Source organism: Temnothorax americanus, unplaced genomic scaffold, assembly GCF_048541705.1.
Source record: "Temnothorax americanus isolate GAGA-0224 unplaced genomic scaffold, ASM4854170v1 Scaffold5, whole genome shotgun sequence".
Taxonomy (NCBI): domain Eukaryota; kingdom Metazoa; phylum Arthropoda; class Insecta; order Hymenoptera; family Formicidae; genus Temnothorax; species Temnothorax americanus.
The window spans coordinates 1,144,007-1,159,576 of NW_027509657.1; the positions used below are offsets into that span (position 1 = coordinate 1,144,007).

At 36.4% G+C, this 15,570-nt stretch overlaps 1 protein-coding gene across 4 annotated transcripts in view; it reads left to right on the top strand.

Annotated features, from left to right (window-relative positions):
• The window catches only part of LOC143903777 (beta-1,4-N-acetylgalactosaminyltransferase bre-4), an 89,857-nt gene that overhangs the window by 62,708 nt on the left and 11,579 nt on the right, over positions 1–15,570 (top strand). For all 4 annotated transcript variants that reach the window (XM_077417688.1, XM_077417687.1, XM_077417690.1 and 1 more), the window contains 2 exons: positions 9,711–9,979; positions 10,647–10,883. In XM_077417688.1, the coding sequence (XP_077273814.1) occupies positions 9,711–9,979; positions 10,647–10,883 (506 nt within the window). The remainder of the gene's footprint in view (positions 1–9,710; positions 9,980–10,646; positions 10,884–15,570) is intronic.

Genomic DNA, 15,570 nt, shown 5'->3' on the forward strand with positions numbered 1-15,570 from the left:
AATTATTATTTAAATTAAGAATGACACATGTTTTTTGGCCTGAATATTTATGTTTTCCGAAAGAATAATAAATATCCATCCGAAATTGTTGCCACGAGGAGTTGAAAAATGCCGAGGAATTTCGTGTGACGTCTTCTCGTGACTTCCTTCTTCTTCTTTTGCTGTCGTTTCTAATCTCAGCAATTAGGCGCTTTTGGCGCGCGCTGCAGCGAGCGTAATGAAAGGCGCGTCTTGCTTTCGTGTTGCAGCGACGGTGCTGTTATTATTACGAAACGGCACGCCAACGAACGTGTGGCGTGAAAATGCGGAGGTGCAGGCTTTAGCTCACGTTCCGCGGGCGTAACGCAACCTTTTAGCAGATCAAGACTGAAGCTGGCTTTCTCAAAAGGAAAACGCGCTTTTTACTCTCTCGCTGCTCTCGCATGATGTTGATGACTTTGTACGGTGTACATCGCGGTGCACCAAGCTCGGATAGTTTAACATTATCACCTTTATATGTAACTTTGAGATTTTACGCTAAAAAAAGACGAATTACGAAAAAAAATACGTATATTGTGGGAGTTGTCCGGAAACGATGTTTGACAACTTATATTTACATCTAACGGTGCGCTTATTGATATTTACGTTGCTTGTGTAGTTTGTTTATTAATGCAAATTATAATTGCTTTTGAATATAGAACCTCCGTGTTTGGAGTTTTGGAATCGATCTTAATGAAAATATATAACACCTATATTTGCAGAAATATTAAACTCTCTCGACATGATATTATTTTATTAAAATATAACAAATAATTTATGATATGTACAAGGAAAATCTAGATCAGTTAAGAAATTATCACAGTTTATGTCCAATTAATAAGATCATAAATTTAAAACGGACATAGATATATATTTTTACACATATCGTGAAATTGTGCGCAATGAAACAGCGTTGGAAGTTTTAAACATTCGTCGTACATCATGGTTGAACATTTAATTAACTCGAACTGACGATGTTACTTCTGGTAACATTATGATTATATTCTGCACACAATGCGCAAGACCTGGGGTATTAGTTTAAAATTTTATCCTAAGCTCTGGCTACGATAATTTGTCACCTTTTGTTGTAACTCGCCCAGTTGCATCGGATTGTAATTACGCGATGGTTTGTATGCAACTGCCACTAAATGGTAAGTAATAATAATAACGCGTGACATTTTCGCCGATTATTATCTCTTTGCGCTAATCGCGTAATTTTTACGCTATCGATAACATCGACGGTAATTAAAGTGGTGAACCGAAGAGGAAAAGGGGGTTTGACGATTTCAACCCTATTAACCAAAGCTGTAGTGCAATTTCCAATTTCCATTTGTAATCAATAATATCGATTAATAGCACAATTTACGAGCATGAGTTATTTTGCGACGTCTCATTATGTATATATACACGTATAATTATATCTCGATTATATTTTATCGTAAAATTTTTCGCTCTTTTTATTTTTTAAATAAAAGAAGATGAAGAAACGTCGTTCTTTTTTTATAAGCTACGAGAATCTCTTATACACAGCTGAATATAATTCAGAAAAATTGAAATACATTTTCATGATGATCGCGAATTAGCGAAGAGAAATGGGACTGGGATCTTCTAGATTCTCCGGTGTGCATCGCAAGATTGGAATGCCGAGCCGTGATTGACTCGTTTATTTCGCGACGCGACGCGTATTGGCGATACGTAGCCGCGATAAATTACAGATTGGATCGCGATTGTGAGCACACGCGATCGAACGTGGGACACCGTCACGATCGTTTGCTACAAATCAAGCTGCTAGTGCTAGACATTGTTCCGGTGTCGTGTCGCATTAGCGGGCTGTATCATTACGTGATGCCACCGCCCGATGCGATTTGTCTTATCGGATCATGTTAATGGTGTCCATAGTGAACTGTTTCATCAGAGGTTCTCGTATTTAAATTGGAGCGTTTATATTTAACAAAACAGATTTTTATGTGTTCGATTCTTTGTTAGAGATTCGTTTATTCAAAATTTATAAATTTTAAATATTACTTTTTTTCTTTGCAAAAGAATTTCTATTTATTAGGAAATAATTGTGATTTCCGAAATATAATAACTGTAAAACGTATAGCGATCGTATTAAATAATAACATTTAGATTCTATTACACAATAATTCGTAGCCAACTAAAAATATAATATAAAATGCTTTTATGATATTTTTTTTATGTATTTTTTTTATAAATTTACTTTTTCTCGACAAAAAGTTTATGGTGTATAACTTTCTTATATCTTTAATGGATATTTTAATCATTTGCAGCTTATCAGAAAATTGAGTTGAAGGATATTTTCAATGGGATTGATTTTCTCTCTTGTTTTCTGATGAAGGTCCTTCCGAAGTTTCCTGATTACAAGATCTTGCTTACTTTCGAAACGTTTCATATTTAATGCAAATATGCTTTGCGAATTTGAGCACCGTTGCTTCGGATAATCCAACAATGTAAATGCTGCACGTCTCGTCATTCCAGTCAGCTCGAACATTGGAGTATTGTGAATTATTAGCGAAGTGTTTATGTTCGCGTATAGATTGGCCATACGCCCGTGAATTATACAAAGCTTCTGATGTCAAATTATCCGTCTTCATTATTCTTTGATCATTTCGGGATCATCGTTTCGCTTCTCTATCGAAATCGATTTTTAATTTTCAAACGAAGGGACGATTATTCTGGGAATTAGTACAGCCTTATGTCACACTGTCCCATCGGACGAATGCTCCGGAGAGCTATCGCCGGAAGTCAAGAATATTCCCTGGTAAATTCCTCACCGAGTTATGCGAGCGTGCAGTCCCGTCACGCCGTCGGATTTAGCTGTCTTGATCGTCTATGTTATATCGCCATCAGAGAATATCAGATATCGGATCAGACATGCGCCTCCTCTACGTGACTTTCCTTCGAGACGTGAATTTTCGAATCGTGTCACGCGCGAATTGAAATTAAAACTGCAAATATATTAACATTTGTACCGGCATTCTTGTCACAGTTTGTTTTTATTGATAGAACTTTCTATCAGAGTTAGAATCAAAGTCTAGCTTTATATTAATAAAAATAAAAAAAATTTCATAGATTACATTTTGAGGTTGTAAATATAATAAAGAGAAGAAAAGAGAGATTGATATTTTAGTTTAGTTATATGTAAAATTAATTCAACTATAATTTAATTAGTTAGAGCGACAGAAAGACTTGAAGGAATGATTCATTCATCTGCAGAAGATCTAATTCGATATCTTCGAAATAAAGATTTTTCTTTATTCAACCCCTTTTTCCTAATATATATATATATATATATATATATATATATATATATATATATATATATATATTAAGAATCCTGCGTTCTTTTACGTTCTATTAACCCTGTTACGCCGCAAATTACTTGTTTGATCATGTCTCGAACGTTGACCCGTCGCCATCGAAGCCCGACCAGGATCAATAAATCCTTTTCTTTCTTTTTTTGCGAGTAATACTCTATTTTCATACCTAAACTCAAGATACATCTAGCACTTTTTTTACCCTAGAAGCAACATATTTATACAATAGATTTTTAGGAATAAAAATATTCTTATAACACTCATTATCTTTATTGTTGTAATTTTGAAAATTAAAAGAATAAATTATGATGCGCAAAAAGTCGAGGTACGCATTAAAATTTTAACTCGAAGCGCGTTCAGAAGCATTGTTTTTTTTTTCACTCTATTGCTGCACCCCTGTCTGCCATCTGAAACTCCACTTTGCGGCGAGACCGAGTAGAGAGTCCTGTCAAACTTTTAACGGACATTTCCGTGTGCGACATTGCCGATCGATGTTGAGTTTCCTCGCGCTTTGATGACGGCGTCCCCTCGAAGACTCTCGAGTCCGTCATTCCCCTTTCTTCCTTTCTTTTCCGTTGCTTCTTCCGGAAAGCGTGAGCCGGCGCGTCGCGTCGATGTTAAAGAACCATCATCGTCAAAACTCTTCGCGTTCCGTCTTGGATATATATCCGCCTAAATTCGAAAAAATTGAAATTATCGGAACCGAGATAAAAATGGCACGGAAAACTTTGTCCGATACGAGAGATGGATTTTATCGAAGACAAGATGCCGTCGTTATCGGATATTTTGTCAACCGTATAGGCGTCCCTTGACAGACGATCGGCGATTTATCCCTGAAGAAAGTTCGATAGGAAAACACCATCTGTCCTAGTAATCTCCTTAACTTTGCCATTAAAGATTATATAAGATTCACGATTTTCAACTTCTATTGTGTAATGAAAATGCAGTTGAGATTGATGGAACTAAATAATTATCTAATAATAATTCATTGGTTAATAATAATATGTGTCAATTTAAAACCACGAATAAATAAATTTCACTTACATGTAATTATTAAATAAAATATTCAAATAAATTATTCTCATTGATTTTAATTAGGATTTTACTGAATTGTAATACACAACGATATAATTAATACGAGGAATTTCGTTTGCGATATTTACACAAGTTTTCTGTTTATCCTTAGATAAAAGCATTCAATATTCGAATAATACCCGTAGTTTCCTCACCATTTTATCGTATAGTGATAACCAATCGCGTTGATCGTGTGTCGCGACTTTTAAAAGCCCCTGTCACGTATATCGAGAAATATATATATCTTTACGTACCGGCGAGTTTCGCCGAGTTTTCCGAGCCGTTTTCCGCGTGCCCGCTTCATTGCGAGGATATCTTCCGCGCCGCTCTACTATATAGCCGAGGGGAAAGATTTCCGTGGATTCCGATTCGGGGTTGCTGCATAGCCGGCAAAGTATTTCTGTGCCAGATGGTGCACACGGCCGATCCTGTATCGACGGCCCGGATGAGTCATGTCAGATTTATGCCGTTCCGAACGTGGCGGGAATTCCGCCGAATTCCCGCGGATCGAGACTTCCTTATGACTGCACATGTACAAAGAGAATACTTTCGCGACATGTCCCATTCTTATCCTGTTCTCGGCTTAGTCCCAACTACGATTCTTATGTTGAATCTTATCAATATATATTATATGTATGTATATATGTATAAATAATTATGATTACCTATTTTCTTCGAATTTACGAATATATAATAATGGACATTATATAATTCATTGATGAATGTGTCTACTATTATTGTCTTTTAATTTTTACATTTTTTATTATTATATATTATTATATTTTATTATTATTATTATATAGATATAATATTTTAATTTTATATCTCACAATCGTCTTAATCGTCATTTTCACAAAATCGTCATTTTAAATGCTCTTATTATTTTGCTCTTTGTTGAATTAATAGACACTAATAAATCAAAGTTTACTTAAATGTATCTATTTGTCAGTTACCGCTACATTATTCTATACTCCGTCCAACGAGAGATCATGGTTGATCAAACATAAATAACGATAGGGCACAGAGCCTTTAATATATCAATACGTTTAATAATAGAACCTTTTTTGGATTTTCTTAAATCCATTTAATTTGCGAATTGCTGATTTATACACACCTCTTTTTAGAATAATTATTACATTTCAGGGAGAAATTAATCCCAAGATTGAACACGCATTTCGAATTTTGGCACGCGGTTCAAGCTTCAAGCCACTCGTTCGTTTGATCGTTCGCCGTCGGATTGTCTGTCGTCGACGCGAGTTTCATCGTCGTCGAGTTCTCTTAAGTCTCGCAATCAACTAAATCATTAGTCGCTCTTGCTCGTTTCTCTAGATGTGCGCCTCTAGCCCGTCCGATCCAAACGGATGTGCAAGGCGGTACTATAGGTGGATTTAATTAAATTCAAGACGACGCTCGATACCACCGGCGTTCTCTCCACCTTCCCGAAATATCACGAGGCATCGAAACTATTTCGCAGCTGAGAGAGGCATATCTGAGTTATGTAATCGTTACGGACTCGATATATATGTCTGAAATTTGTATAACATAATTATTGGTTGTGATTAAAAGGAGAAAACATGATCGAATATTAAATAGTTTACATATAAATCTTTATAAAAAAAGTTCTTTGACATCTTATTTTTTATGACCGTTATTTCAAAAACAACATCTTTATTTAAGAGAGATTTAACCTTTTTTTTCTAAAATGTCTAGATACAAAAATTTTTTTTATGATGCAAATTATTATACTTGCAATATATGTATATATATTGTTATTTACACAATTTTTACTCTGCATAACGCTCTGATTAATCTTCTTTCTATAAATGATTATTCACTGATTCTGATGCAGTCTGCTCTGTTTCGCACCAAGTTCTATTAGATTGTAAATTTTCTCGTCATACGCGAGATTGCGGAGGTGATTCTATCTCGGCTTCAAAAATCTTCGTAAACAGGCTCGCCGTTGGCGTAACGGAGCTGAGAGAACGTAGCATGCAAATAGAATCCACCTGCACACACCTGCCTTGCCGCAACATTCGCATTGGCTCTTATCGCGAGATGCCTTCTCATGAAAACCGATCAACATTGCGGCCCGTAACTTCGTCGGCTTTCATGTAATCGTTCCGCAAGCGAACCGCAGTCTAAACTTTGCTCGCTCAACATTTGAAGTTACGCCACGGCGAAAATAATGCAGAAAATAGGTGATGCGAAGCAAACGACGCGACAACGAAAACGTCAACAACTGTCATTTACCAAGTCATCGATCAGTTGAAATTGACCTGTAGACTATTATCACATAAATATGATTTAATTTTTGCCCTTTCGGACATGAAATTAAAATTAACTGTATACAAAACCAAAGTGAGACCGCGATGTAATTATATTTCGCGTTATTTTATTCGTACTTTATTCCGCTTCGATCACTTTATTTTGATTCCAATATATTATGTGTCTATATACACGATGTATCTTTTTACGCTCTATTAATTATTGTTATATTATTACATAAAAGTAAGCACGACTAAGAAGAACGTTTTTTAAAATTGCGCAAGTTTTTAGATAAATTCTGTTGGACTGAAAATTCCGACAGCTGCAAAATTTCAATATGCATCTAGGGTTTATTGCAAAAAGAAAATTTGGTCTCTCTTAAATTTTATTTCATTTCAGATATACATCCAGAGTTTATTGCAAAGAGAAAATTTGGTCTCTCTTAAATTTCATTTCACGTAATTTCCTTCCTTCGACACCGTGACGTCACATATAGCGGCGAATGGTATCCCGAGCTTTAATGCACTAAAACCACGGTGTCGCGCGCTTGATTTCCCTGTTTAGCTTATCGCGGGCCTTTGTCACAGACACTGAACACTGTGAGCGCGCGCTGCCTCGTGATTTTGCACGTAGCAACCTATCCGTTGCACGTGAAAGAGGAAGAGAGGGACGTTAGATTGCGGATTGCAGTCGCAGCGGTGGCCGGCGGCAGTCCCGGAAATTGCAACTGCAAGCGGACCGGCTCGTAAACTCGGGAAATTCGCTGACACTCTTTCGTTGCGAGAGGAGAGGTAGAGGAACGAACGAAGCGCATCAGAGGAGGCAACTGAGAGGAGATGTCGTCTTGCGTGGATCAATAAGTTTCGTCGTAATTTCTTGCCGCGTACTTCGCTCGTAAACCTTAAGTGAATTAGAACGCAAACGTGGTTCGGGAAACTTGTCATGTTTCATGCGTCGAGGTTCGATTTTCGATTTTAAGGGTCGCCGTAAAAGAATTGAGGCAATTTCCTGGGAAAAAAAAAAAATTAGTCCGCCTTCTTGGAGAAACGTGAAAACGAGAGAAAAATGAAATATCTTGGAAAGAATAATTTACGGTTGAGGAAGTAGATGCACAAAAATTCGGATATCTTTTTTATTATTTTTATAATTCATACATCTTAGGGTCCGTTCCGTTTCACGCATGATGCGCGCATTTATCTATAGCATACGTAACGTTTACTATAGACAATGCGCGCATCATGCGTGAAACGGAACGGACCCTTAAATGGAATGAATAAAATTTTGAACGGTGGTAAATTCATGATTACGTAACAATGTCGAGTTTCTTCAAGCATAAAATTACTAGAAAAATTTGTCTTCAAAATTCTAGAATTTTAGTTGGTTTTAGGTCTTTCTCGAGAGAGTTTATAATTTTATTATACAATAAAGTGAAATTTCTCTCGAATTCAATTTTTTTATTAGGGCGTTCAGTCCTCGAATATTTATGTGGCATTCAAGCAAACTGCTCTTGCAATTGAGTTAAAAGATATATAGCCTCATTCTATTATAGATCTAAAATTAAGGAAAAAATTGATACAAAGGTGCGGTAAACGCTCGCGGCATGAAAAAATCGCTTTTAGAGTTCGAGGCCGTGCCATTACATCAAATTTCCTTAGGAAGTCTCTATATCGAGAATTCGAGAAATTTTTGCGAGATAAGCAAGGGAAACGCCGCCGGATTGATCGACATCCGGTTTAATTCTCGGAGATTCTACGATCGAGTCGTTACACAGGATATGTATCGTCCTCTCTCTCTTTTCCTGACTTTCCACTATTTAATACAACTCTAATGGTATTAACTTTATCGAATTTTTGTTAGTTCTCAGATTATTTTAACTGTAGTTATTTTACCTAAGTTTTTACTGAGCAAATATTTTTTTTATCCTTATATAAGTCTCTTCTGATTTTAATCAAAGATTTAACTCAAATTTTGTGCGGTGGAATCAGAATTTTATTAAAAATTTTGTAATTATGAATGCATAAATTATGTATCCAAAATGATTATTAAGCATTGCCCATTTAGTTTTTGTTAATAAGTAAACATTTGTTTTTTACATTTAACGAGAATTTTTATATTTTAACGAGAATTTTCAGACAAATTTAAAGTTGTGTACGTGAAGCAATTTATTTAACATAGATTAAAAATTAAAGCTTTTATTTTTTATTTCAGAGATATTAAATTATATATAAATTTACCGAAAAAATTATGTAATTTTTTTTCTTCTATTATACATCGAATAAATTACGTACAAATTAATGAAATATACTTTATTATTTATTAGTCTTGTAAATAATGAAATTGAAGATAGTCGAAGGATTATTTTAAGGGAAATTTTTTCCGAGATCAGAAGAAGCGCAACTAAAAGCATTTATATACCCTGCGGTCTCCTCGGAAATAAATGTAATTCGTTTTGCAAGCAATTTGAATGTAAATGACACTATTGCTGTATACTTGATAATTGTGTTTAGAAATTCTGTTCCTCGAAGCACAAATCTCTGTCGCGATTAGACGGTCGAACGGTCTTCTATAATCGCTCTTTCAATTACGGAGGCGTTGCACAGTCAGCCTTGTAATAGCTGCGTGTAGTTGCTGCCATGTGCAATCAATAGATAATAATTGGATGCGTACGTGTTACGCAGGAAGCGATATACTCGCGAGCTCGACATTAACTTTGGAATCGCTATAATGTAAATCGATCGCCAGCTATAGCATTAATACGGTATTACGATTAATATCAGATTAAACGCGAAAGACGCGCGCGAGAGGAAGCAAAGCTGTGACATCTATCATCATGCAAATATTATCGCTGCAATGTACTTACAAAAATGCACCGCGATAATCCGCAGCTACTTTTCCTTGAAATGTCATCATCGATCAGGCCAAATGTTTACTTTTTGTTGCATCTCTTTAATGTAATTTTTAACGTGTTCACTACGCATGCTAGTATTTCTTATTTCTTCTCTTCTTGTATTACAGATACGCGGATCGCTCGTACAGAACCCACCCGCGCGGTTTGATCATATACGGTCAACCTACCGTTGTACCGAGTTTAGCCGCGGGTGGCAATGTATCCTCGACGACGCTACTTCCAATATTGGCCAAGGGCCTCACGAACGCGTCCAAATCCGAGACGGTGCCGGTCAGAAACCTGGTCGCCGGCAGTGGAACCACGCGAGAGCTTCCGGTGGCAAATGCGACTAGCAACGCAACGATACCACGGTGTCCCCTTATCCCACCGAATTTGGGTAAGTAAAAAAATTGACGGAGATATTGACCTGTAATCAGTAGGGAGGATTTTTTTTTTAATCAAAATTACAACCCGCGTATCGCGAAATTGCCCTAAAACTTTGTTTTATACGGTTTTACCGCGCTTGAATTCGGGAATGAAAAATATCGTGGTGAACAAATTAATATGCAAATATTACAAATAGAGATATGTAGCGAATTCGATTGGACGCACTATAGTGCGCACTCAGTGCACATTAAAGCCGTTGTACACTGATTTAATTTCTAATATTTAAAGTAAAATGCAAATATTTTGACTGATTTGACTGAAATGCCCAATACATATTTTACCAAATAGTACAATAAAGATAATTGAGGATTTCGTGACTTAACCCGTTTATATTAAACATACATTTTACGTTGATTCGTGCGTACAACGGCTTTAATGTGCACTGAGAGCGCACTGGTGCGTTCAACCGAATTCTCTAAATAGACAATTTATTAATAATCGCTGGATATCTATATTAGAAATTGTGACGTTTTGTTCTTATTATAGAAACAACAAATACGATAAATTTATTGGACAAAAGTGAATATATACGTATATTTTCTTCCGTCGCGTTTTACGAATTACTCCCGCCTCTTTAATTTATCATTTCATCGGCCATGCATCTATTCCGTTCGCAGTTGGACCGGTGGTCGTTAGTAAGTCACCGCCACCGTTGTCCGAAATGGAGAAGTCATTCGTGGAGGTGAAGGCGGGCGGCACAGGTCGGCCCGCAGACTGCGTCGCCAGGCATCGCGTCGCCATAATCATTCCATTTCGCGATCGACCGCAGCATCTGCAGACCCTCCTCTACAACCTGCATCCGATCCTGCTGCGACAGCAGATCGATTATCAGATCTTCGTGATCGAGCAGGAAGGTAAGCGAGACTCGTGTGTGCGTCGCAATTAAATTGACCGGTCGCATGTTTGTTTCGCGAAAATCTTGGAGAACACTTTGATCCCTTTGCGAAACTGATCTCGACAAAATAACCCGATATTAATCTTTACACGTTGATGCGGTTGATGATTAATTCAATTAAATATAATACCGAAATTGATGGGTTTCATGGTGAACGTCGATATAATTTTCAAAAACAATTAAAATTAAACTATCATAAAGATGATATAATTTTTGTTAAAAAGAAGGGATTAGCTTCAAGTCGCTGCCTGAACGATATTTCGATATATGTCGGGAATCGTAAATTCTTATTCACCCTGAGCCATCCCGAATATATGCGACTGACGTGTGCATTCCGGTGTTTCGATAACATCCGTCGGAGCACACGGTTTGTTTCCGTAGAGCGGAATATAAACGTACGATCTTCCGCGAGCCTCTTCTCCTCGCTGGTGCGTGTAAGCCGATACTTTGCTACGATTTATTGCTGTCTAGCGGACGTTCCTCTTGCTCCCGTATTTTCCTGCTTGTCCCCCCTGCCCCGAGCGGAGATCCTCCTACCGAGAGGAAAATGCCGGGCGGAGAGAGCAAGAGTCGGGAGACGTTCGTATACGAAAGAGGCCGTTACAAAGTTTCCGTCGTAGCCTCTAAGCTCTCCGACTTAATTTTTAATTAAATTTGTGTACGTCCTCTTATATCTCTCGCTCTTTCACCGACTCGACCCTTCTACGACTCGAGTAATCGACCGACCGTGGCAACGCATGGACCTCTCGAGAGAAACGACGCGAGATAATTTCACCGACACGGCGCGGCGCCCGCGCCGCTTAAATTTTAATGAAATTTTTTTAAAAACCCTTAGAATTCATAATATAAAATAAATTCTCTCGCGCGGGTGTAGTTATTTCTGTCAGTTTATTTAAATGACGGCCATATGCGAAGATACACGGTTTCGCAAAAGCGTCTTCTCTCAGGTCGCTCCGACATCGGTTTTGCATCGTATAATTACATATTCCTTAAACCTTAATCACCAGTTTATGAATTATGTTATGAGCTGCTTTCACGACGCTCTGCGAAGTCGGTTGATGATTATAGATCGCTACCGCAGTAACATGGAAAAGGGATGAAAGATGGGGAAGATAAATGTTACGAGTATCATCTCCAATTCATGAATGAAAGGAGTGTTTAAAGCATGATATATATTCCAGAATTCTTCTTCCCCCAATTATAATTATATCTAATTATAAATATGATAAATATCTCTGCAAATCAATAAATATAATAATGTTAAACACAGAGAAAATATATTTAACGAATTATTTGTATTTGAGTAATATAGAAGATTTATTAATCGACTCTATGCTGGCCATTATAATCGCTAAGACAATACGACCACGATTTGGTTCGATTATCGGCAAGACGCTCTTTTAACCAATATAAAATTGATGTAATCTTTGATACAATTTATATTGCAATGGTTAAAAGAGCGTCTTGACGATAATCGAACCAAATCGTGGTCGTATTGTCTTAGCGATTATAAATTATAATGGCCAGTAGAGTCGATTAATATTTCCATTGTTGTTTATAATTTGACTGGCGAAGTAAAAGTGATTTATTCTGATAGAAGATTTAATTAACAAATTAATTAACAAATTATAAATACATTCTTAATTTCAGATAATTCTTGAAAATATACAAAAGCAAAATCTGATCGGTTTGATTCTAAGCAACTTGTTGGATGATATATCAGAGATATCAGAGTTTTGAGTAGGTAAGAGAAATGCAAAGAAAATTATCTTACGGGCAGATAGTAGCATTTTCTTCGGCCGGGATGCACAGAATCTATCATTCTATTCAGTCACCCAAGAAAACGCGATTTATCTCGGCTATTGAAGGGCTGCGAGAGCAGGCTCGCACAATTTATCTTCATTAAAATTGCTCGACTAAGTTTGTTTACTTACCGCATATGCGAGACGTCAAAATATGACTGTGATTAATTCTCTTGTTATTCCACGCAGCGCTTCTGTACACTTCCGGTCTGTGTATGATGCGGCACAATGAAATTAAATATGCGAAGGAAGTTCCGTAACAATGTGAAACAAATTTGTCGCTAGATAATATATCCGATTCGTCATTGAGTTTGATTTTACTACATTGCGTATTTCGCGAATCTTTATCGCGTATATGTCGGCAGAAAGCTCAAATTATACGAACAATTCTTTTGGGAAAAGCGGCGTACAATTAACGTTAATTTGAATGAAAGTAATATCATTTTTGCTTATGTTAAATTGAAATTGGAGAAGGAATATGTTCTGAAATATCCTATACGTTCTTATTCACATTGAGCGGGGAGAATTTAAAAATCGTATTTAAAATTCACATATCGTTTCTACGTTTGATATATCTTCGTTTGCCACTTCAAACAACGATCTCAAATCGGTTTAACTGAGCAATATTACTTCCGGCGCGCGTCTACATTTTATCATACATTCAGAACGTCTCTCGAAAATGTCGGTACAATTTAATATGGTTTTCGCTGGAAAGTTTCGAGTGTGGAATTCCTGATGGAATCCCAAATCGGATTTTATTCGCGTTTCTTCGCTCGGTATGCAAATGAATATACAAAAAAGAAAGAGAGACAGTAGTTGTTTCGCAATTTTTCAACGCGGTCATACGTTTCGTGGTGAAAAGCATTGAATGAAAATACATTATCGCATCGATATTCACGAAGAAAAATATGGCAAGAATACGTTAAATAATTTATATTGAATAATGATTAATGTAAGGAGGTAATATTTATGTAACAGAATAATCATTTATTTTCCTATAATTTCAATTCCTCGATCGTAATATTTTCTCTATAAATTAAAAAAATGAAAAAATGTTTTATTATTGAAGTATATTTAAGAATTTATTCATTATTAATTTCCGACAAGTCGAGAACCAATTTTCGAAATAATTTAATGAAGATTCTATTCAAAGATCGTGAAAAAATTTTTTACTAGCTTTTACTGCAGAAGCATTTAAAGTTAATTGATTGCTATTACGGCCCAATTTACGTTAATTTACTACAAATCGCCGATGAACGAATCTTCTCGTGATAATTTAATAAGGATTATATACAAGATGCGATTACCACGCTCCTACAATTTTCCCGAAGCAAATAAAGAAGGATATTCCTCGTCGTCGTCGTAGAATTATTTCAATCGGATCGCTATTATGTCGTAATGACGTTAATTTACGGCAGATCACCGGGCAATGAATTCTCGTGATAATTTAACGAAGACAATATTTCACTGGCGCCGGCGCGATTAATTACGGCGAAACAGCAACGATTTATTCTCGCCCGTTGCGTTGCGCGCGATTCCTTAGAAAATGCGCCGAACTGTTACTCACTGTCAGACTACTCTCGAAAAGCCCGTGTAAGTCAGGTTTAAGTGCTATCTAATCCTGCTGCAAGCTTGAGGGACTAACTAACATTTTTCCCGTGATTCCCGCAATGCATTGTATCCGAGAACACCACGAGTCACGTTTATTCGTATATGCAACAAAAAGCTGCACGTAAAATTCCAACAAAAAACTCATGCCCAATTAAAATTAAAAAATTCACGCTGTTGTATCGCGATATGGTTGTCGCAATCAAAGGATTCTTTTGGACGGAAGAGAGATATGCAAACGCAGCAAATTTTGTTGATAACGAAGAAGTACATCGCATATTTAGTATAAAAATAGCAGTAAAAAATGGTACAAGGCGCTATTACCCACTCTCTCTTCCGTCCAGAAGTAACATTTACATCACGTAGACGCAGATGTAGTATTTTAAGTCTAATTATCTCAAATTTACTGAGAACGTTGCGTAAGAATTTATTGAGCCATTATGCTGAAGTGCCATAATAAAAAATATGAATTTAAGTTTATTAGTGTAATTTTTTTTAATTTTTTAGCCAATGTAATCTTTTTTGCAACAAGTGCTAGATAAAACTTACCATGTAATAATTTCTTGCGGAATTACACCGTCGATCTATATCGGTTTACGTGGTGTCTTTCGAAGGTGTAATCACGTAATGGCATCAAAAAAGAATGAACCGAACGATAGGTCATGATTATCGCGAACGCAGCCCGCATATCCGCCACGCGGCATGGATATATACCGTTACGATCGCACGTACGTGCAAAGTCACGGCCATTTATCGTCAAGTTGAGCTTAAAGAGGCTTAATCCAACCAGTCGTTCGTCAAGAAGACGATGCACCTGCGCGTTAACTAAAAATCGATAAAATAAAGTTTACGTGCAGAAATATAAATATAATACGGCATAATAGCGATCCGATTGAAATAATCTACGACGACGAGGAATCCTTCTGTATTTGCTTCGGGGAAATTGTAAGATGCGAAAATAATACGTGAAAAAAAGAAATATATAAATTAAATATACATATATCGAGATTATCAATCTTATACTGCAATATACACACACAGCATTTGATAGAATAAAAAAATATAATTTCCTAATCCTAGTATATATATATATATATATATATATATATATATATATATATATACTCGAAATTGTAGAAATTGCTTTCACACGCGATATTTTTATGAAGGGTGAATAAAGCGAATAAATTTTGTATCATACTTTACAATAAATTTATTTGCGCGGACTGGAAACAT